We start from the raw sequence: 23,835 nt of genomic DNA on the forward strand, positions 1-23,835 counted from the left end.
GGCCGCTGGACGGACCTGATGGAAGGAGACTGGAGTTGGCCGCTGAGGACCTGAGGGGAGACACGCGTCGGAGGGTATGAGCGCTGGCCGAGCGTGGATCTGTGGGGCTCTGGATTGATCGTCTAGTTTGCGAGGCAGCGAATCACGCTGTGCTATTTATCAGTCCAAGGTGGGGGGGCGGAGGTGTAGTGAGGAGGGAGTAAAGCGCCTGGGAAGGGAAGGGCGAGAGAGGGAGAGAGAGAGGGGGGAGAAAGCCGGTGAGGGAGGAGGAGGAGGGGGGGAGGAGGTTGCATACACCTCACGCAGGGGGAGATTAGGAAGAGGGTCATGATTAGCATCATGTCTGCAGAATCACATGGCCTGACACACACACACACACACACAGAAGCGCCGACACACACAATAACACAAAGAAGTGCGCACACACACACATGCACACACATACACACATACACGTACACACACATCACACAAACACGTACAGACACACACACACAAACCACACACACATGTAAACACACACTGATGGTTATTGGTTGTGCAGACAGGTATCTATCCATTCTGGATTATTTTTTTCTTTCGAATCCCTCCTCCCCATCCCAACTCTTCCACATCCTGTTCTCCAAAGCCATTTATCTCTCACCCTTTGTCTCTCTCACCCCTCATTATGCCGTTTATAGAAACCTGATTGTGTGAGCGCTGAGCGACGACCAGAGAATAGGCTGCAGAATCAACAGCGAGGAAGGTCAGTCGGAAGCTAGGAAACCTACAGGTCCATCTCTGGAGGCAGAGTGCAGTCAGCTGGAGACAGCAGCAACACTAACCTGAGGTCACCCTGGTGCTGGTGAACACTGGTCTGAGACAGAAGTACCATTTAGTAAATGGTAAATGCATTTATACAGCACTTTACTAACCAATGGCTACTCAAAGCGCTTTACAATATTGCCTAACATTCAGCCATTCATGCACAAATGAATGGCTGAGTCAACAATGCAGGGCGACTGCCAGCTCGTCAGGAGCAGTTAGGATGAGGTGCCTTGCTCAGGGACACCTTGACACTCAGCTAGGAGATCGAACTAGCAGCCTTCCGACCGGTTCCCAGCTCTACCTCCCTAGCCTGAGTTCACCCTGGTGCTGGTGAACCCTGATCTCCCGGCGTATTTTATCTGATAGGAACAATTTGAATGTAGGATATTCGCTTTTTTCCTTTTTTGCGTTGTCGTTGCGACCTGCAAGTTGAACAGTTTCAAGCAAAGAACGGATTTCCACAGATGCTTTGTATCCACACAGATGTGGTGATCCAGTGTTAAACTTGTATCCCCCCACCCCAGCTCTCAAAGCTGAATGAACAGCTGATCCTTTGCCGCAGTACGAGTTGTTCCACGTCCATAGAGTCGTCTTCATCTTGCTGCATTACGGTCTCCAGAGCATTGGGTCTTTATGTCTCCTGGCTCACAGACCTCCCGGTCTCCTAAATTAGATCTGGTGTGCATACTCAAACACGGTTAGAAGGCAGCCTGCCCATCCATTACCCGGTGTCAGAGGACTCTCTCCTGCTGCAACGCCCGGCCCCATCCGCCTGCTGGGCGGCCACATCCTGAAACACGTAATGAATAGCGAGCGCGGAGCGCCACCCATCTGCTCTGTGTTACCTATAATCAGCGTGCCCACAACGCAAAATACCCTGGCCCACTGAGGCTCGGCCGGGCCTAACGACCACATCATCGGATGCATCTATTCCATAATGGCTGCTTCCTGGTGGTCCTGAAATCCACTTTCAGATGAAGAGGTATGTAACATATGGTCAAATATGAAATATCGTCTATCACATTTTAACTATGTGTGTGTGTGTCTCTATCTAGACACGTGCGTGTCTCTTCTTTCATTCCTCTCTAAAACATTGGAACGTGCCGTCGCTAACCAACTGTCCTCCTATCTCTCATCTAACAACCTGCTTGACCCTCACCAATCAGGCTTCAAAAAAGTACACTCCACTGAGACGGCTCTCCTCGCGGTGACTGAGTCCCTCCGTGCGGCCAGAGCCTCGTCCCTCTCATCGGTTCTCATTCTCCTTGACCTGTCTGCAGCATTTGACACTGTGAACCACCAGATCCTCCTCGCCACTCTCGCCGAAGTTGGCATAGCTGAATCTGCCCTTTCCTGGTTCACATCCTACCTGTTGAATCCCACTTATCGGGTAACATGGAATGGCTCCTTGTCCAAACCTTGCACGCTTGATACTGGTGTCCCTCAAGGCTCTGTACTGGGGCCTCTTCTGTTCTCCCTCTATACTAGATCTCTGGGCTCTGTAATTACATCCCACAGCTTTTCCTATCACTGCTATGCTGACGACACTCAGCTATTTCTCTCTTTTCCCTCATCTGACAAAGCCCTGATTGCAACACGCATATCTGAATGTCTGGCAGAAGTCAGCACCTGGACAACTGCCCATCACCTGAGGCTTAACCTCAACAAGACTGAGCTCCTCCTAATACCAGGGAAAGATTGCCCACACATGGACTTACTCGTCACTGTTAAGAACATCACTGTATCTCCTTCTCCAACTGCCAAAAACCTTGGTGTAGTGTTGGACAATCAGTTATGCTGCACCGCAAACATCACTGCGGTGGCCCGATCCTGCAGATTTGCACTTTACAACATCCGCAGGATCCGGCCTTTCCTCACAAGGGAAGCTACTCAGCTTCTAGTCCAATCACTGGTCATCTCCCGCCTCGACTACTGCAACTCGCTCCTGGCTGGACTCCCTGCCTCTGCGATTAAACCCTTGCAGCGCATCCAGAATGCGGCAGCGCGCCTCGTGTTCAACCTACCAAAGTTCTCACATGTAACCCCCCTCTTCCGAGACCTCCACTGGCTCCCTGTAATAGCTCGCATCAGATTCAAGATGATGGTACTGGCATACAAGGCAGTCGATGGAACTGCCCCTGCCTACCTCCAATTATTAGTAAAGCCACACACCCCAGCTCGATCCCTCTGCTCAACTACCTCAGCTGGACGTCTGGTACCGCCATCGCTAAGAGCAAGCAAAGGTCAATCAGCGAAGTCACAACTTTTCTCTGTTTTGGGACCTCAGTGGTGGAACGAGCTCTCTACCGATGTCAGGATCGCAGAGTCGCTCACCAGCTTCCGCAAAAGACTCAAAACTCACCTGTTCAGAGTTCACCTCAACTCTGCATAGAAACCAATGCACAGCCACCATTGAATGTTGTACGTCCTGGCACTTGTACATTGCACTTATTCAAGGTACTTAATTGTGTAGCATCTACAGTAGCTGCTATCATTGCTTTACACGGGGAATGGGTTAGCGATTGTAATACTTGCACTTGGTACTATGAACATCTTAACTGTACCGACAGCGATATATTGTTTCACTTCTTATGACAAATGTACTTATTGTAAAAAATGCACTTATTGTAAGTCGCTTTGGATAAAAGTGTCTGCTAAATGCCCTAAATGTAAATGTATCTATCTATCTATCTATCTATCTATCTATCTATATTTCTATATCTCTTTCTCTCTCACTGTATCTCTGTCTGTCTCTCTGTCTGTCTGTCTGATAACGTCCTCATTTGTTTTCTTATGAGGCCGACATTTTGATGAAAATCCGAATGAAACGTGTCAAATACAATGACTTGTCTTTGAGCATTTCTGTAGCTAATGTTTTGAAGATGAGAACGTTGCCTGGATCCACTAGACAGCAACTCACCATGACCCGTGTCTGGCAAGATGTATCTGTTGCCAGACAGCTCCTGCGTGGAGGAACAAGGACTGTGTTCAACACCTCAGACCTCCTCAGCACTGTAGTGTGTCCGTGTGCGTCTGACTGCGTGATGTTTCTGACTGATGCGTGTTTGTGTAGTCCCTGAATGAACCCCGTCCCTCCTGTGTCCAGGCGGAGGCCCCAGCCCACCAGGGCTAGGCTCCTGTGATTAAAAAGGTGGGATTAGGGGACAGTTTTACAGATCAACTTCATCTGTGTTCATCTCTCCCATGAGGCTGAGCCGGAGGCCTCAGCCCTTCCTCCTCCTCCTCGCTGACCTTCACCCTCTTCCTCATCAAACACAGAGAACTCATCATCTGATGACGCCTCTATTCCAACACGTTGCTGGTCCTGAATCTGAACTTGTGAAGCTTTGACGAATTTTTGATTTAGTTGAAAATAAAATGGCATTGATAAAGGTTTTTGACATGACTTAATTACTTATACCAAATATGTTTAATGATTGAGTTAACCCTAGCTCTAACCCTAATGTCTAACTACAACTAACAAGTTGCTAAAAGTCACAGAGAATTAGCATTGATGTTGCAGTATGAATTATAGTACATTTCTTTCAGCTGAAACCAAAGCATAGGATGCGTGGAGTTTGGAGTTCATACGAATTGAAAGCAGAAGAAAGAAAACGTTTTAATTTGGTTCATAAATAAACATAAATAGGCCTTCATACAACGTCAATAGCATAGACAAATACATAAGTAAATACAGCGTATACATACAAATAGATATCACACAGATAAACAAACAAGTAAACATGTATCTGGAGCGTATGGATAAGGGCAGACAAAATGAGTGCTCAATATTTTGTTAAAAAGTAATCTTAGCAGGAGGCAGGGCGCCAAACCTGAGGTCGTTATCAAAGGTGTCATACGTCATACAATTAGCTAAATACCGCTCGCAGGCGGTATTACTGTAATCGTGGATAGTCCACAGTAGGCGCTCTGTGCTTTGGCTTATTAAAGCAACTGAGCGTTCCAGGCTGCGCTCTGAAACTCATGATGCTGGCAAATGGCAAGCGTCCTAATCGGGTTGTCAATTACACATTTTCAATTGTTTTATAAATCACAAACACGCTCGCACTCTCTCTCACTCACTCACTCACTCACTCACTCACTCACTCACACACACACACACACACACACACACACACACACACACACACACACACTCTTCAAGGAATTACACCATGTCTAAAACACATAAATTCATAAAAATCACTTTACCAATCCATATAAATTACTTTATTACGTGACTACACTGGCACATAGAAAAAACCCCAGCAACGCTATTAGCCCTGTTTATAGCATAGTATAAAGAGCGCAAATCCATTATCCAAATGTTCATATTTTTCCACTAAAGGACACCTTGCCCTCAATGTTTGGAAAGAAGTGCATGACGCCGCTGCCATGTTACATGTTATTGACGCAATGCCGCCTCCGCGCGGCGCGTCCGAGCGCAGCGCGCCGCCCCGAGCCCCTCCCACCGCGACTCTGACGCGCTAGCCGTCTCCTAGCCTGGCCTAGCTAGCCGTCTCATAGCCTAGCCTTAGCAGCCTCCTAGCCTAGCCTAGCCGTCTCCTAGCCTAGCCAGTCAGGGCAGCCCCACTGTCACAGCAGAAACTTTTCAACCCATCACCTCCAGTGGGTTCAGACCTCACAGTGAAACGAAACTCCCAACAAGATGCCTGCGGTCTCCAAGGGGGACGGGATGCGAGGCCTCGCCGTGTTCATCTCGGACATCAGGAACTGTAAGTGGTGACTTTTTTCTTCTTTATGTTGTCCCTGTTCACCACTCCACCGTCCCGGGGTTCGGCTGTCAACTGGGCGGGTAGCATTAGCCGCCTCACCGCCTTGCAGCCGACCGCCGACATGTCATGGAACAAAATATCCGATCTTTCACAGCTTTTGTTTCCACAGAGTCAGACTAGTGACGGTAGAGAGCAGCAGTCAACAACCATTCAGTAAACGAGCTGTTTAGAGGAGTTAGCGGCGGGCCTGTAGCTAGCGTCCTGCCAAAGGGCGTGGGCCGAGTCTCCCACCAGGAACTACACCACGTATAACTTGTCTTAAACATAACTCTCATAACTTTACTCATCAATACGAGTTACGTATTACTTGAGTGGACCATGTCTCCCACCAGGAGCTAAACCATGTCTCCAGCTATAACTAATAACTTTCAAAATCCACAAGGGTTACTTTATTGTGAGGACCATGTCTCCCATTGAACCATGTCTAAACCATGTATAACTATCTATAACTCTCATAACTTTACTTAGCCATACGAGTTAAATTACTTGTTAGGGCCATTTCTCCTACCAGGAACATCTCCATTGTCCAAACCATGTTTCTCTCCAGCTATAACTGTAATAACTTCGCTAATCCATATGTTGAGTGAAACCTTAATACAGAAATGGGTTCTGGTGTTTCCCCAGTGCTACTAAGATAACAAACCACTCAGGCTGTTAAGTTTAATGATTAATTTAAGTTGAACTCTTTTATATTTGCTATGTTTTTTAACTATAATTCTTGCATGTAAAGTCGCATAGTTCACTTGTAATAACCACTAATAACCACTTGGAGAATGGAAGCTGTGTAATGTTGCCATGTTTAAGTGTTGGTAAAGACAAGCTGTAATCATGTAACTTGTTGGCCCATCAGCCACAGACCCAAAACTGAACCTTAATCCGGTAAGCATTGTTGATGTCATCACACCAAGTCTCATAATCGGTGTGCGGTGTGTTTTACATATTTACAGGTAAAAGCAAAGAGGCCGAGATCAAAAGGATAAATAAAGAACTGGCGAATATCCGCTCTAAATTTAAAGGTATGTTGATTGTTTTACTCTGTTTTCATTAATATCAAGAAACATATTAAACTGTTGTCTAATGTGTCGGATCTTTGAGCGAATGAGTCTTTGTTTGTCGGAAATGTGCTTGATGCAAGTCTGATAGCTTCAGTGCAGCCCTGTGTGTGTTTGTGTGTTTGTGTGTGTGTCTTTATTCCCTCTTCTTCATGACATCTCTTCCTGGCAGCTTTACTTCCTGTTGACATTCGACATTTTCTCCAATCGCAAATCTAGTTTGCATAATCCAATAGTTCAAGATACGATCATCGAGACTAGTTGGCGTTAGACAGTACCTATTGTGTGTCGGTTGGTTAAAGGGAGCATGTGTTGTTCGTGTACATTAAGGACAACAGGGTCCTTTAGCAGGTGTTTGCCTTGACCTTCCAGTGCTGGCTGGAGATGGCGTTCTTCGACGTACAGAGGGTCCTCTGCACCTGTTGCATGGGGCCTATATTTAGTCTGCTGCCAGAGGAAGCTGTCTGCTGGGCCATGCCAATGTTTTGCTCATTCTCCTTGGCCTTAATCCCCCCCCCCCCCCCCCCACAGCTCCTTTATCCTCATACAAGATTTACATTTACATTTACATTTACATTGAGGGCATTTAGCGGACGCTTTTGCCCAAAGCGACTTACATAAGTCTGTATGTCAGAAGAAGGGAAACAATATATTGGTGTTGGTACAGTAAAGGATGTCCATAGAACCAAGTGCCAAGCACTAACAATCACTAGGTTAACCCATTCCCTGTACACAACAGAGATAGCCAGGATAAGATGTTATACACTGCTCAGTACTATTTTTAAGTGCAAGGACGTACAACATAAGATAAGTGCGTACATTAAGTGCATGCAACATTGTTTTTAATATAAACTCTAGGACCCAGACATGGATCCACATGACTTACCATGTAAGGCTCTGGGGTGCCACAATATACCACCAGAACAGCTTCAATGGGCCATAGCCTGTATTTTACCGTTTTTTGGATCTATTGGATACATTCACTTGTTTCCTGTTGACGCTGATGATAATGATGATGATGATGGTGGAGGATAGTGCCATTTTAAACCCATCCAAATCTCAAGTTAAGATTTGGTGGATGTGTTGACTGCGAGACCCATAGCATGTGCTTATAATACCATAGTAAAAAATTGTATGCATCGAGTGACTCCTTCTGCATTAGGGCATCCAAGCAGTTATAGAAGAAACGTTATCATTCAGAGGAACATTGATAGTAAGGGTTTACAGAGACTTTTACCTCTACATTTTCTTATGACCAATGTGCTTATTGTAAGTCGCTTTGGCTAAAAGCATCTGCTTAATGCCCTGAATGTTAATGTAAATGTACGTGGATCAAACCACGTTAGAGATAATGAACCCCAGGGACAGTGAGGGTCGAGAGCTGAGCACCGTGATGCAAATCGCTGTCAGCCGGTGACTCACTGGAGCGGTGAACTCTCAAATGTGCATATGTCCTCGTGATGAAGGTATATGCAATGCCTCCGTGCTACAGTCCTCCTCTCTGTGAGGTCCATGACAGACTGTGGTTGTGGATGTGGCCTGACTATGTCCTAAGTTGACCTGTTTGAGTTAGAGAGTCAGTGAATGGAGCTGCTCCTCAGTTTCAACATCACAAATGTTAGCCGCATGTGGTGGATGAGAAGTCTTTGTTATTGTAGCGTATGTGTTGATACCCTGCAGCTAGCATTGTATTACATGCCCCGAAGCATGATTGGGGACTGTATTGTCCTATTGTATCATGTATCAAGTCTTGTGTGTGTGTGTTTGTGTGTGTGTGTGTGTGTGTGTGTGTCACAGGAGACAAGGCTCTGGACGGCTACAGCAAGAAGAAGTATGTGTGTAAGCTGCTCTTCATCTTCCTCCTGGGACACGACATCGACTTCGGCCACATGGAGGCGGTCAACCTGCTCAGCTCCAACAAGTACACCGAGAAGCAGATTGTGAGCGACAGAACACGTGTCAAGGCCCTCACTCCCATCAGATACACATGTATAGGTGGAACGAGCTCCCTGCCGATGTCAGGGCCGCACAGTCGCTCAACAACTTCCACAAAAGACTCAAGACCCACCTGTTCAGAGTTCACCTCGACTCTGCATAGCCTCCCCCTTTACCCCCTCACCACACCTCTTACACACTTATTGTATGTTGTATGTCCTGGCACGTAAAAATAATACATTGCGTAGCATCTTATCCTAGCTATCTTTGTTGTATCGGGGAATGGGTTAACCTAGCGATTGCTAGTGCTGGGCACGTGGTTCAAAGAACATCCTTTTTGTACCGACAACGATATATTGTTCCTCTTTCTTCTGACAAATGTACTTATTGTAAGTCGCTTTGGATAGAAGCGTCTGCTAAATTCCCTCAATGTAAATGGGTACCCTACCCACACGATGAACCCACCGCTGAGTGCTCCCCGTCTCTCCTCCAGGGCTACCTGTTCATCTCCGTGCTGGTCAACTCCAACAGCGACCTGATCCGCCTCATCAACAACGGCATCAAGAACGACCTGGCCAGCCGGAACCCCACGCACATGAACCTTTCCCTGCACTGCATCGCCAACGTGGGGAGCCGCGAGATGGCCGAGGCCTTCGCCGCCGACATCCCCCGCATCCTGGTGGCCGGGTAGGAGTCACCCCCTGCCACGAGTGTTCACGGACACGTCGGTCTACCGGAGCCTTTAGCTTCGGTTGTAAATGGACTGTATTTATACAGCGCTTTTCTAACCAGTGGCCACTCAAAGCGCTTTACACTATTGCCTAACATTCACCCATTCATGCACACATTCACACCCCGACGGCGAAGTCAGCCACGCAGGGCGACAGCCAGCTCATCAAGAGCATTCAGGGTGAGGTGTCTCGCTCAGGGACACCTCGACACAAGCTAGGAGAAGATGGGGATCGAACCAGCAACCTTTTGGTTACCAGCCAACACGCGCTACCGTTTCAACCACTTGCCTCCCTTGTTGTCTAACCACAGTTTTCTGTATTGATCTGGAGATAATGATGCACACGTTGTTGTAGGCACATGTGGGACAAGCTATCGGAGCCCATTCCCTTTCATGGTCTGAGGAGCGCTATTTAGACTAGTTGCTAGTAAACAGAACCAATGACATGCGCTTTGTCTCTGTTGTCCCGATAAGGGGAGCATGCAGTGACTGGTTGTGTAAACGGTTTTGCTAACCCAATCTTTCCTCTGTATGAACTAAAGATATAATCTGGATAAATACCTTAGAACCGGCTAAGATGTGTGTTATACACACAGCTACAAACGGCAGCAGGGTTTCTACTAAATGCCGGGTTGAGCAGACAGTGGAACATTTTAGGGTGAACTGCTGCTTTAAGGTAACTATGTAGTTCATGTGACTGTCTGACCAATTGGATGGCCCACACACATTTCCCACGTGATTCTTCCCCATGAGGGGTCTGGCAGGAAGGGTTATGCTGACTGGGTGTATTCCACACTGAAGGAGTGAACTTAAAAACAGGAGAGTTTGGCTTCTTTGAAACCACTCAGTTCTGGTCTGTCTGCAGACAGCAGAACATTACATCTGCTGTCGTAGTAGATCTAATTTAGTCAACCCCACATAAGCCTGCATGACACATTTTTATACAGTTGCATTTTTTGTTTTAGTGATTTATTGTGGAAGTGTAATACAGTATAATGATATCGGTATTGATCGTTCTGACGCTACAGATCAGATCCCCATGAGAACGATCCAACAATGCCTTGATCAATAACTTACGGAGAGTCTTACTTCATGCTTGATCTTAGACTCTGCGTATTACTAGATACTACAAGAACAAAGCTTGGCTACAATGTCTACTGAAGATGAACGGTAGAACATCAGGAATGGAAGTGACCTCGTGCTCTGCTCTCCAGGGACACCATGGACAGCGTGAAGCAGAGTGCGGCGCTGTGTCTGCTGCGTCTCAACCGGACCTCCCCAGACCTGGTCCCCATGGGGGAGTGGACCGCCCGCGTGGTGCACCTGCTCAACGACCAGCACCTGGTAAGACCTGAGCTCAGTCCCCCTAATGGGTCTACTCATGTGCAGGAAACAACATGGTCTTGATTAAAGCTAAACTTGAAAGTAAAACTGATAGTGATGTTCTTAACTAGTCCTCGTCCCCAGGGGGGGTTGAGTTATTAACTAGTCCTTGTGTCGTCCTCGAGTGGTTAAGTTATTAACTAGTCCTTGTATGTTCTTTCGTCCCAGGGGGGGTTGAGTTACTATCTAGTTACTAACTAGTCCTCCTCTCCAGGGGGTTGTGACGTCAGCCACCAGCCTCATCACCACTCTGGCCCAGAAGAGTCCAGACGACTTCAAGACCTCCGTGTCCCTGGCCATCGCCCGCCTCAGCAGGGTAAGCTCCTCCAGAGGGAAGCAGATTGCATCATGGGAGTTTATGTTGCCGATAGTTGTGTGTTTTGTGTATAACTGATTTTAACTGTGCATGGTTGTGTGTTTTTTGTGTAACTCTGATTTCTCTGTGTGTGGTTGTGTCTTTGTTGTGCGACTCTGATTTCACTGTGTTTTGTGTGTTTGTTGTGTAACTCTGATTTCACTGTGTTTTTGTGTGTTTGTTGTTTGATTCCCAGATCGTGACGTCGGCCTCCATCGACCTCCAGGACTACACCTACTACTTTGTGGCGGCGCCCTGGCTGTCCGTGAAGCTGCTGCGCCTGCTGCAGTGCTACCCTCCCCCTGGTACCCATGGTTACACATCATTTAACCCACGCCCCCTGGTACCCATGGTTACACATCATTTAACCCTCTCCCCCTAGTACCTATGGTTACACATCATTTAACCCTCTCCCCCTAGTACCTATGGTTACACATCATTTAACCCCCTCCCATGGTACCTATGGTTACACATCATTTAACCCCCTCCCATGGTACCCATGGTTACTCATCATTGAACCCCCTCCCCCTGATACACATGGTTATACATCATTTATCCCCCTCCTACCAAGGTACCCATGGTTACGCATCATTTAACCCAGCTTGACAGAACACCTGGCCCTAACCAGTCTACAGAGAACTAGGGTTAATATTTTTATACATAGTATTTTTTTAAAGGTCCCATGGCATGCTACTTCATGGATGCTTTAATATAGATATTAGTAGGCCCCTAACACAGTATTTGAAGACGTTCCCGAAATTCAGCCGTGGTGCAGAATTACAGCCACTACGAGCCAGTCGCGCATTGAGCTCTCCCCAAACGCGCCGTTTCGGTGTCTGTACCTTTAATGTAAATAAGGCGGAGAGAGGCGGGTCAAGGAGGAGGGTGGGGGTGTGGCCCTGAGCAGCTTGCGGCCACGGTACCATCCCACGGGTACCATGCGCTCGGGTACCATGCGCTCTGTTTACAGTGGATGTATCGCAATGGCGAGGCGCACACAGCCTCTAGATATCTATATCATATAATATATATTATCACGGCTGCCCGCTGCCGGCTGCCCGCTGCCGGCTGCCCGCTGCCGGGCGCCGGTGCTTCGCGGCGGTGGTGCCTCGGGGCAGTGGGCGGCAGGCAGCGGGGCTCAAGCAGGAGACAATCCCTTTCTCCTCCATGTCATGGTTTATGTACTTCAGGGAGTCAAAGCCAATTTCCTTTCCCCAAATTCCTTCTCAACCATGGCTGAGATAACCCCCACTACGAGTCTCGTTGTGGAAATACCAGACGAGAGTCCGACGTATTATGCGCCATAACACCAACAGCAGAACGGTTATCCAAATAACGAAGATGTGTACAACTCTTGTTACAGTCCTGGAGCTCTATATCTAAATAATGTCATATAATACATAGATATCTATATCAAATAATACATATTATCACGGCCAAAAGCTGTGTGCGCCTCCAGAAGATATTATGAATCACAAACGACTGCTTGGGTTCTCCGACATCTCTGGTTCTTCCACCTCCAGATTAATCTGAAGTAGACTGAACCGCGTGCTGCCGGTGGGAGACAATCCCTTTCTCCTCCATGTCGCAGTTCATTTACTTCAGGGAGTCAAAGCCAAATTTCCTTTCCCCCAATTCCTTCTCAACCATGGCTGAGATTACCCCAACTACAGTCTTGTTGTGGTAATACCAGAGACGTCAAAGAACCGACGTGTTATGCGGCATAACAACAACAGCAGAACGGTTATCCAAATAACAAAGAAGTGTACAACACTTGCGTTACAGTGTGTGTAATCACACACACACACACACACATACACATGTGGCGCTCGCACGCTCGTAGCTCATTGTCTCATTGGCGGGCCAAATTCTCTAAGCGGGCAAGGCAGAGAAAGGGGAGGTAGCCTGGTCCCTTATGACGACATATGGGGCCACATTCCAAATCAGAGCACTTGAGCTTCCATTTTTTCAAAGTCGAGCAGAATACCTAGCACTCGATTTAAACCGAGAACAAGTTTTAGCCACTGGGGGAACATAGGCAGGCTAGGGGAACTCATATTTATGTTAGAAAACCTCATAAAGTGAGATTTTCATGCCATGGGACCTTTAAAAAACATTATCCATTGAGCTGCTTTGCCTGTTGTGAAACAGAGCTAGTGCAACTCCTATTGCTTTTGGCATGCACACTTACTTTAAAGACAAGTCAGGGAACACAGCCATCTGGATACACTCCTGAAGCAGTCATCAGGAATATTGCATTTTGGTGATGTAGGGTTCTAGGTTTCTCTGGCTGGTTTCTCGATGTATCAGAGTGAGCTGGACCGGGGCAAAGGGTGCTTCAGGCCGGTCTGTTGCTGGGCGTGGAACTTAGGTGCTGAGTCATGTGTTTCAGAGGACGGCGCGCTGCGGGGACGCCTCACCGAGTGCCTGGAGACCATCCTGAACAAGGCCCAGGAGCCGCCCAAGTCCAAGAAGGTGCAGCACTCCAACGCCAAGAATGCTGTTCTGTTTGAGGCCATCGCCCTCATCATCCACCACGACAGGTCAGTGAGGCTAGTGTACATATTCAGCTGATCACCCAACATGACAGGTCAGTGATGCTCAGTGATCATCCACCACGACAGGTCGGTGATGCTCAGTGATCATCCACCACGACAGGTCAGTGATGCTCTTTACACGTACAAAGGGTTTAGTGAAACACTCTTTACATGTCCAGTTGACCTTCCAACCCACAACGGGTTAAGTGATGCCCTTCACATATCAGCTGACCAGCCAACCCATGAAGGGTTCAGTGCTGCACGCTTTACATATTCAGCTGACCTGCCATAACAGGAAGGGTTTAGTAAAACACTCTTAAGGTGAAACACACATTACATATAATTGAACTGACCAGTCATCGGGATGATTAGTTTCATATAAAATACTTGAGCTTATTGTGAACCATTTCGCTTCAGTGGTGAAGCCAAGAGTTAAGACAACAGAGTGACCCACTCTGTTGTCTTAACTGTCCTCCACCACTGAAGCCTCCAGGATGAGCGGGCCCTTCCCCTGAGTGACGCCTCCTCTCTCCGTCCTACCAGTGAGCCCACTCTGCTGGTGCGGGCCTGTAACCAGCTGGGCCAGTTCCTGCAGCACCGCGAGACCAACCTGCGCTACCTGGCGCTGGAGAGCATGTGCACCCTGGCCAGCTCTGAGTTCTCCCACGAGGCAGTGAAGACCCACATCGAGACTGTCATCAACGCTCTGAAGGTGAGTCAAGACCCAGAGAGAGACCGTCATCAATGCCCTCAAGGTGAGTCAAGACTCAGAGAGAGAGAGAGACCGTCATCAACGCCCTCAAGGTGAGTCAAGACTCAGAGAGAGAGAGACCATCATTAAAGCCCTCAAGGTGAGACAAGACTTGAGAGAGAGAGACCATCATCAACGCCTTGAAAGTGAGTCGAGACCCAGAGAGACCGTCATCAACACCCTCAAGGTGTGACAAGACTCAGAGAGAGACCGTCATCACCGCCCTGAAGGTGAGACAAGACTCAGAGAGAGGGAGACTGTCATCACCGCCCTGAAGGTGAGTCCAGACTCAGAGGGAGACAGTCATCAACGCCCTCAAGGTGAGTAGAGACTCAGAGAGAGACCGGCATCAACAGCCTGAAGGTGAGTCCAGACTCCGAGAGAGACCGTCATCAAGGTGAGACAAGACTCAGAGAGAGACCGTCATCAATGCCTTGAAGATGGCCACTCGCCTGCCAAACGCTGTTGATTTAGATTTCTTTGGATTTGATTGGCAGATTCAAGGGACATCACCTGAACTCATTTCAGCAGAACCTTGTCCTGTGGTTTGATTTAAAGTTGAGTGTGTTCTTTAAATGACAGAACCCCCCCCTCCCCCCCCCCCCCAACCAGACGGAGCGAGACGTGAGCGTGAGGCAGCGGGCGGTGGACCTCCTCTATGCCATGTGCGACCGCAGCAACGCCAAGCAGATCGTGGCCGAGATGCTGAGCTACCTGGAGACCGCCGACTATTCCATCAGAGAGGAGATTGTGAGTCTCCACTAGGGAGCGGGAGCTGGGCCCACAGTGATACCCATGTTTCTGTTTTAGTTCTGTATTCCCCCTTTTTTGTGCCAAAGGGAAACAAAGAAACCTTAAAGGTTGTATCAGCAATGTTGGGTGATGTAACTTCTGTTGGTATTTAAAGCGAGTTCCCAAACAAACAGAGCCAGCTTGCCCCTCCCTTCCTTGTTTCGTGCATCCAGTAAAAATGATCATGATCACTGCACAAAGCCCCACAACACCCACCCCTTGTCGGTGATTGGTTGGAATACTATTTATTTTGGTTTTGAGTGGTTGGTAGTACCATTTGTTTTTGTGTACGATCTCACAGGCTGCCTACAGAGACGCTTTTTTTTGACGGCCTGCTTATGGGGCAGGCAGCTAGTGGATTGTGAGGAAAGATCAGATGAATGTGATCATTTTTGTTTCGGCCTAGAATCGCTGATAGAACCTTTAATTATATAAAGAGCTTTTCTGGCTTTGAATGAGCACTAATGTAATCATACTAATGCATGAAACAACCTTTAGTGTAACCTTCTTTCACATCACTAAGATTATAGTGATTTAAACGGTTATGTAAACGGTTTCAAAACTTATGAGACACAACAGTTGCACAACGGCCTCAGCCTTCACTGGATGTCATCTTATCCGCCAAAAGCAAATGGTGTTAACAAGGCCAATGTTGGCCCGTACCGATGTTCAGCCGATAAATCTGCGCATCCCCAGTTTGAAAGATGCAGCTGTTGGTTGCTAGGACACCGCTCCCATGGTAACCCTGCGCTCCTTACTGGCGCTCCCTCCCAGGTGCTGAAGGTGGCGGTGCTGGCGGAGAAGTATGCGGTGGACTACACCTGGTACGTGGATACCATCCTGAACCTGATCCGCGTGGCGGGCGACCAGGTCAGCGAGGAGGTGTGGTACCGCGTCATCCAGATCGTCATCAACCGCGACGACGTGCAGGGCTACGCCGCCAAGACCGTCTTCGAGGTGAGTGGGGGGGGGGGACTACAGGATCTGGGGTATGTTTTGTGATCTCTTGGGGGAGTTGACGTTTACATGTCGGCCATTTAACGCTTTTATCCAAAGTGACTTACAATAAGTACATTGGAGAAACAATGGACATGGCTATTTTATTTTTTCTTGTGTTTCTTGTTTCTCGTTGTTTGATAGTTATTATCAGTTGCCTGGCTGGCCCATTCCATGGGTGCCTTTTTATTTACTATGGTTCTGTTCTGAAGGGGGACCCCCTTATCTAGGAGCACTCAAAAGTAGTGCGGGGGTGGTTTACCACGCTTGACCAAACTACTACTTATCTGCCTAGCGTTTAACAGCACTGAGTGGGCTGGCCTCCATTTCCTCTGGCCTCCATTTGTACTGTCTCCCAGAAAGAGTCTCATACGTTGTCCGTTCACGTCGTGGTGACGCCTGTTGTCGTGACGCCTGTTGTCGTGGTGACGCTTGTTGTCTTGTGCTCCCAGGCACTCCAGGCCCCGGCGTGTCACGAGAACCTGGTGAAGGTGGGAGGCTACATCCTGGGGGAGTTTGGCAACCTCATCGCCGGTGACTCACGCTCCAGGTACCTAGTTCTCTCACACTACTGTGGTGTCCTCTTTAATGTTATTAACTTCATGGAAGTTAAGAAAGACGTTAGATCCAGAGGGTTTTATTTGGAAGACCACACCCTACCTGCCATTGCATAGGAGTGACCCAACGTCCTTAGTAACGCTTTTCTAACCAATGGCCACTCAAAGCGCTTTACAATATTGCCCAACATCATCCATTCATGCACACATTCACACACCAACGGTGGTGTCAGCCATGCAGGGTGACAGCCAGCTCGTCAGGAGCAATCAAACTAGCAACCCTCAGGTTACCAGCCAACCCGCTCTACCTCCTGAGCCACATTCTGCCCAGGGCTCATGGTCTTTGTGACGGTATGGCTACGGTACCGGTCCAGGTTCTGTGGAGGTCCTGGTCCCCTGATCTGCTCCGTGTTTGACCGATGTCCCCCTCCCTCCCTCCAGTCCGCTTGTCCAGTTCAAGCTCCTCCACTCCAAGTTCCACCTGTGCTCGGTGCCCACGCGGGCCCTGCTGCTGTCCGCCTACATCAAGTTCATCAACCTGTTCCCCGAGGTGAAGGCCACCATCCAGGAGGTGCTCCGCTCCGACAGCCAGCTGCGCAACGCAGACGTGGAGCTGCAGCAGCGCGCCGTGGAGTACCTCCGGCTCAGCACCATCGCCAGCACCGACATACTGGTGGGTACTGGGACATACTGGGAGACATACTGGTGGAGTACCTCCGGCTGACCACCATCACCAGCACCGACATACTGGTGGGTACTGGGACATACTGGGAGACATACTGGTGGAGTACCTCCGGCTGAGCACCATCGCCAGCAACGACATACTGGTGGGTATTGGGAGACCTACTGGTGGGTACTGGGACATACATACTCGTGGGTACTGGGGGACATACTGGGACACATACTGGTGGGTACTGGGACATACTGGGAGACATACTGGTGGGAAACCAGTGATAAGGTTGGAGTACCTCCGGCTGAGCACCATCGCCAGCACCGACATACTGGTGGGTACTGGGAGACATACGGGTGGGTACTGGGGGACGTTGTGGGAGACAAACTGGTTGGTACTGGGAGTCATACTGGTGGGTACTGGGAGACCAGTTTGGGAGACATACTGGTGGGGGCTGGGAGACCACAGAGCAGGGGGACATACTGGTGCAAACTGGTGCGAATGGTGCACCAGAGGTAATGGTGACATTACAATTACAATTAGGGCATTTAGCAGACGCTTTTATCCAAAATGACTTATATCGGTTAATACACACATTGACACACCGACGGCAGAGTCAACCATGCAAGGCGACAGCCAGCTCGTCAGGAGCAGTTAGGCTTAAGTGTCTTGCTCAGGGACACATCAACACTCGGTAGGAGGAGCTGGGGATCGAACTACCAACCTTTCGGTTACAAGACAACTGCTCTACCTCCTGAGCTAAGCCGACCCACGACCCCGACATTCTGGTGTGGTAGTGGTGCAACAGTTATATGAGTTCCACCGGCAGAGAGACACCGGTCAGGCTTTGTGGTTTATAATAATACCTCCATGCTCCACTCTGTCTCCGGCCGCAGTGCTCTCCCAGTGCCCCCCTGTGGTTAAGCAGCACCAGACGTCCCTGTTAATCTCAGGGAGATCTACTGATGGTCCAGATAACGATTTAGCCTCAGAGGGAAAATAGACTCCACCATTAAATCAGCTGGAGAAACAGAAGGAGATCAATACGCTGACGTTATAGAGATTGAAATGGATAGAGCCCTCAATACTTCCCCCCCCCCACCCCCCAAGGCCACGGTGCTGGAGGAGATGCCCCCCTTCCCCGAGAGGGAGTCGTCCATCCTGGCCAAGCTGAAGCGGAGGAAGGGCCCGGGGAACCAGCCCGGCGTGGAGGAGGCGCGGCAGGAGAGGGAGAGGGAGAGGGAGAAGGAGCGCAGCCTGAACGGGAGCGCCGAGCACAGGGAGGGAGGGGCCGCCGCCGCCAAGGTAAACACTAATACTAATACATACAATGAATATACGTATGTATAACAACTCCTCAAATACTACAACCCTCACAGCGACGCACTCAGCGATTGAGTTGTTTATCTTGACCTGGTGTCAGTCTGGTGCATGCAGAGGGTCTTATTGTACCGCCGGACTGAGTCCTCAAAACACACAAAGGAAAACCTTTCATTCTCTTTTTCTGGTTGCATTTCCTTTGACTTCATCTCTGCTTTCTGCTGTCTCTCTCTCTCCCTGTCTGTATGTCTATCTCTCTCCCTGTCTGTCTTCCTCTTAATGTCTGTCTGTCCTTCTCCCTCTTCTCCATTTCCCTTCAATCTGTCCGTCTCTCTCCCTCTCCCTCTCTCTCTTCTGCATTTCCCTTCAATCTGTCTGTCTCTCTCCCTCTTCTCCGTTTCTCTCAATCTGTCTCTCTCCTCTCTCTTTCCACTGTCATCCCTTATCGTCTGTCCTCCCTATCCGCCTGGTGTTCTCCTTCCACCCTGCTCCTCCTCCAGTCATCTCCATCGGTGGACGTTCTCTCTGCGGCCGCCCTGCCCACCAACAGGCCCCGCCCCGTCTCCTCCATCTCCCTCATGCAGACTCCTTTCCTTGCGTCCTGCGCTGCTCCTAGCGGCCTCTCCGCTGGACCCATGGTACACCTGCTGCTGCTGCTTGCTGCTGTGCACCTCAAAGGGCCACTCAAACCTGAACCGCTCCCTTCTATTTCTAACGTGGTCTTTTGTCTTATGATTGTCAACGTAGTAATCTATACCATTTTATCACTCACTGAAATAAGTCCCCAAAACACGATGTGGCGTCCACTCTGCTGTGGTTGACTGTGGCGTCCCAGGCTCTGTGACCAGTGGCTACAAGAGGACACACCCTTCCTCCCAGTATAGAATCCCAGTCTCAGGCCAATTGGATGTTTGATGTGAAGCATCATCCACATTCCACGCTGCCTCTACCCCACATCACCACGCTAGGCCCCGCCTCCCCTCTCCTCCCCTCCCCTCAGCCCCTGAACAGAGCTCTGTCTGCTGTGTTCTCTGTGTCTGCTGTGTTTGTATGTGATGGAGCTTCAACCACTTGATCTGGGTCTAACCTCTTAAGCTCCAGCCTATTTTTAATTGTCTAATTTGTCTAATTAATATGCTTGGTGTTTGAGTTGTGTTTGGTGTGTGTAAAAATGACTTAAATGTGCTTGTAGCGGAGTTTCTCATGTTTAATTTTAATATGAATACTTCTACATAATAAGGGCAGTGTTGTATGCCTTTAGCTGCGAGAGTGATCACGGTCTTCCCACATCTGGGGAACCTCCAGTTTAAGAGGTTGAACACCAATGTCTTCGTTGTAAGAGTCCTTTATGTTGTGTTCTTGTTTTAACTTGATCCATCTTCAAGTTGGTGTATAATGTAACCCCAACCTCCTCCATCCTCCTCCTCTTCCTCCTCTTCCTCTTCATCCTCCTCCTCCACCTCCTCCACCTCCTCCTCTCCCAGACCTCCCTCTACCCCTCGGCAGACCTGCTTGGTCCCACGGGCCCGCCCCCATCCACGGGAGGCAGCCTATTGGTGGACGTGTTCTCTGACAGCCTCCAGGCTGGCCCCGCCCCCCTGGACCTGGCCCCTCCCAACACGGCCGTGTCAGAGGACAACTTCTCACGGTGAGGAAGCACATCACTGGTTCTACTGGGACTGTTTATGCTGTTATTATGAATAAGAAAAGTATTATATTATTCATATTAATTATACTTTTGTTGTTGTATTGTCAATTATTCATATTATTAATATTATTAATTATATCATCAATTGTTAATATTATTATAGTATTATTATATTATTGTTATTATTATTATTATTATTATTACCACTACTATTACAATTATTGTAATCATCATCATTCCTCCATGATTGGTGGTCCTCCCCTCCTCCCACTGAAGGTGTTTAAATAACACTTTATTGATCTCTGCAGGTTCATCTGCAAGAACAACGGTGTTCTCTTTGAGAACCAGCTGCTGCAGATCGGACTGAAGTCCGAGTACAGACAGAACCTGGGTAGGACCTCTTGACCTGAAGCTCTGTCTGCATGCCTTCAGTTTAAGGATCAAGGATTTATTATAAATGAATTATTAATATTCATCTAAATGTTGTCTCTCCTAGGGCGCATTTATGTGTTCTTTGGCAACAAGACGTCCACCCAGTTCCTGGACTTCAGCTCCACGGTCAACTGCCCGGACCTCCTCAAGACCAATATCCTCCAGGCCCCAACGCCCTGCCGCTCAGTACTGACCCTCAGTACCCTCATGCTGCTAGAGAGGGTTATCTATGGTGTGGTTAGACTCTTTACCATGGGGATGTGACCCTGGTTGGACCAAGTTAGTGTCCCTGGTTAGACCCGGTTAGTGACCCTGGTTAGACCAGGTTAGTGATCCAGGTTAGTCTCTTTAACAGGGGGATATGACCCTGGTTGGACCCGGTTAGTGTCCTTAACCACCCGTCCACAGCTCAACGTCCACACCAAGCCCGCTGACCCCACCATCGACGCCGGCGCTCAGCTGCAGCAGATCCTCAACATCGAGTGTCTGGAGGACTTCACCCCCGCCCCGGTGCTGGACATCCAGTTCAGGTGAGCCCCCCACACCCCCCGGTGCTGGACATCCAGTTCAGGGGAGACCCCCTGCCCCCCCCCGGTGTTGGACACCCACTTTAGAGTTAGGGTCACAGGGGGTCCAGACATCAGGGGTTCCCTATGAAGGCTCTGTCTGTTGGTGAAGGCTCTGTCTGAAGGCTCTGTCTGTTGGTGAAGGCTCTGTCTGTGTGAGTGAAGGCTCTGTCTGTTGGTGAAGGCTCTGTCTGTGTGAGTGAAGGCTCTGTTGGTGTAGGCTCTGTCTGAAGGCTCTGTCTGTTGGTGAAGGCTCTGTCTGTGTGAGTGAAGGCTCTGTCTGTTGGTGAAGGCTCTGTCTGTGTGAGTGGAGGCTCTGTTGGTGAAGGCTCTGTCTGTGTGAGTTAAGGCTCTGTTGGTCTGAATGCTCTGTCTGTGTGAAGGCTCTGTCTGTCTGTGAAGGCTCTGTCTGAGTGAGTGAAGGCTCTGTTGGTGAAGGCTCTGTCTGTTGGTGAAGGCTGTCTGTTGGTGAAGGCTCTGTCTGTGTGAGTGAAGGCTCTGTCTGTTGGTGAAGGCTCTGTCTGTTGGTGAAGGCTCTGTCTATTGGTGAAGGCTCTGTCTGTGTGAGTGAAGGCTCTGTTGGTGAAGGCTCTGTCTGTGTGAGTGAAGGCTCTGTTGGTGAAGGCTCTGTTGGTCTGTGTGAAGGCTCTGTCTGAGTGACGGCTCTGTCTGTGTCTCCAGGTACGGAGGCACCCTGCAGAACTTCGGTGTAAAGCTCCCCGTGATGCTCAACAAGTTTTTCCAGCCCACGGAGATGGAGGCGCAGGACTTCTTCCAGCGCTGGAAGCAGCTGGGAGCGTGAGTTGGTTTTAAACAGTTAATAATATAGCTTCTGGTAGTAGATAGTGAGTTAATAATATTTTGATGTGTTTTTAATAGTTGTTTAATATCCAGCTGTGTTGTGTTTCTCCTCAGGCCGCAGCAGGAGGTGCAGAAGATCTTCAAAGCGAAACACCCGATGGACACGGAGGTCACCAAAGCCAAGGTACGTCACACACCACTGCTGCACAAATAATAACCTGAACAAGGCTGCCTGGAGTTCCGAGCTCAGCTTTATGAGCGCTGGTCAGCAGAGGCTGTCTGCTGTTTCCTCGGCCAACATCTGAACTGGACGGTGTAGTTCAGTCACAGGAAGGTGTAGTTCTCCTGAGTCACCAGGAGATGACGCTGTGTTATGTTGTCTTGTTTCAGATCATGGGGTTTGGCACCGCTCTGCTGGACGGCGTGGACCCAAACCCCACCAACTTCGTGGGGGCCGGCGTGATCCACACCAAGAACACCCAAGTGGGCTGTCTGCTCCGACTGGAGCCGAACACACAGGCCCAGGTACACACACTCACACAAACATACAGGTACACACACAGGCCCACACACACACACTCATTCACTCACTCACCAACACAGGCCCAGGTAGACACACGCACACTCACTTGTATGCACTTAAACGATTCGTCCACTTTTTGGGCTTCATCTTCATCGTTGAATGCATTTATTGAACGTTGCTTTGGACAAAAGCTTTTTATTTGAAGTCTGACTGATGTGGGTGATGTGGGTCACGCTCTGTCCCTCTCTAACTCTCTCTCACTCTCTCCCACATTGCTGCAGATGTACCGTCTCACTTTGCGCACCAGCAGAGACACCGTGTCCCAGAGGCTCAGCGACCTGCTGTCTGAACAATTTTAATCTCACCCCTAATCAACACACACACACACACACACACACACACACACACACACACACACACACACACACACACACACACACACACACACACACACACCCCTCCCCCTCATGTTACACAATACTTTTTGTCTCCGCGTCTCACTTGGATTAGATTGGAACTGATGTACAGTGTAAATTCTTTTTTTTATATATTTTACTTATTATAAATGTATATGAAATGTTTATCTTTTTTGTTTCTTAACAAACCCCTCTACTAACTTCACTGCTTCTGTCTGTCCTGGACTGTGATTGGTTGTTCTCGGCGTGTGCCTGGTGAGGCGATGACGTTACTACATCCCCCCTGGTGCCGTAGCGCTGACACTACTCTCAGGCTCCTCTCTAACGTGGTTGAATAACGACTGTAAACTAAAGTCCTGTTTGCATACTTATCATCTCTCAAGACCTGTAATGTCCTCAGTGTCACTTTGCACGGCCGTGGTTTGACGTTGCTGATCAGTGAGAGAATGTTGTACTGAGAACCAGCATCAGGACTACAGTAGCCATCCCCCCAACCCCCCAACCCACACACCACTGCCTGGCCACATGGTGCCTTCAGAGATGGCTGTTTGTAGAGTGAATGCCAACTTTGTACGGTTGTTGCCAAATATAGATGATTGTCACTTTTAGTGTGTGTCGTGTGTTTTACTTTGCTCACAAACACAATCCATACTTTTTGTCTCATTCTTCGTACTTGATGTCAATATTGCAAAATGTGTCGCAATGACTATTCATCCACCAGGAGGTGCAATTTGCAACTTTATATTAGGTCTGTGTACTGGTCCCCTA

General features: G+C 48.8%; 1 protein-coding gene across 1 annotated transcript; it reads left to right on the forward strand.

Moving 5' to 3' along the window:
• The first annotated feature begins 5,393 nt into the window (after nucleotides 1-5,393).
• On the forward strand, nucleotides 5,394-23,675 carry LOC307076294 (AP-2 complex subunit alpha-2). Its single transcript, XM_079737231.1, has 22 exons — nucleotides 5,394-5,543; nucleotides 6,551-6,619; nucleotides 8,453-8,595; nucleotides 9,084-9,277; nucleotides 10,535-10,664; nucleotides 10,918-11,019; nucleotides 11,255-11,363; nucleotides 13,451-13,601; nucleotides 14,139-14,307; nucleotides 14,959-15,096; nucleotides 15,913-16,095; nucleotides 16,587-16,684; nucleotides 17,133-17,364; nucleotides 18,472-18,666; nucleotides 20,166-20,329; nucleotides 20,638-20,720; nucleotides 20,826-20,915; nucleotides 21,168-21,291; nucleotides 22,009-22,125; nucleotides 22,243-22,312; nucleotides 22,519-22,653; nucleotides 22,933-23,675. Exons 1-22 carry the CDS (start codon nucleotides 5,477-5,479, stop codon nucleotides 23,008-23,010), a joined length of 2,841 nt encoding a protein of 946 aa, XP_079593357.1. The 5' UTR covers nucleotides 5,394-5,476; the 3' UTR covers nucleotides 23,011-23,675.
• Nucleotides 23,676-23,835: the final 160 nt, after the last annotated feature.

The sequence above is a fragment of the Pollachius pollachius genome (assembly GCF_949987615.1).
Source record: "Pollachius pollachius genome assembly, chromosome: 5".
Taxonomy (NCBI): Eukaryota; Metazoa; Chordata; class Actinopteri; order Gadiformes; family Gadidae; genus Pollachius; species Pollachius pollachius.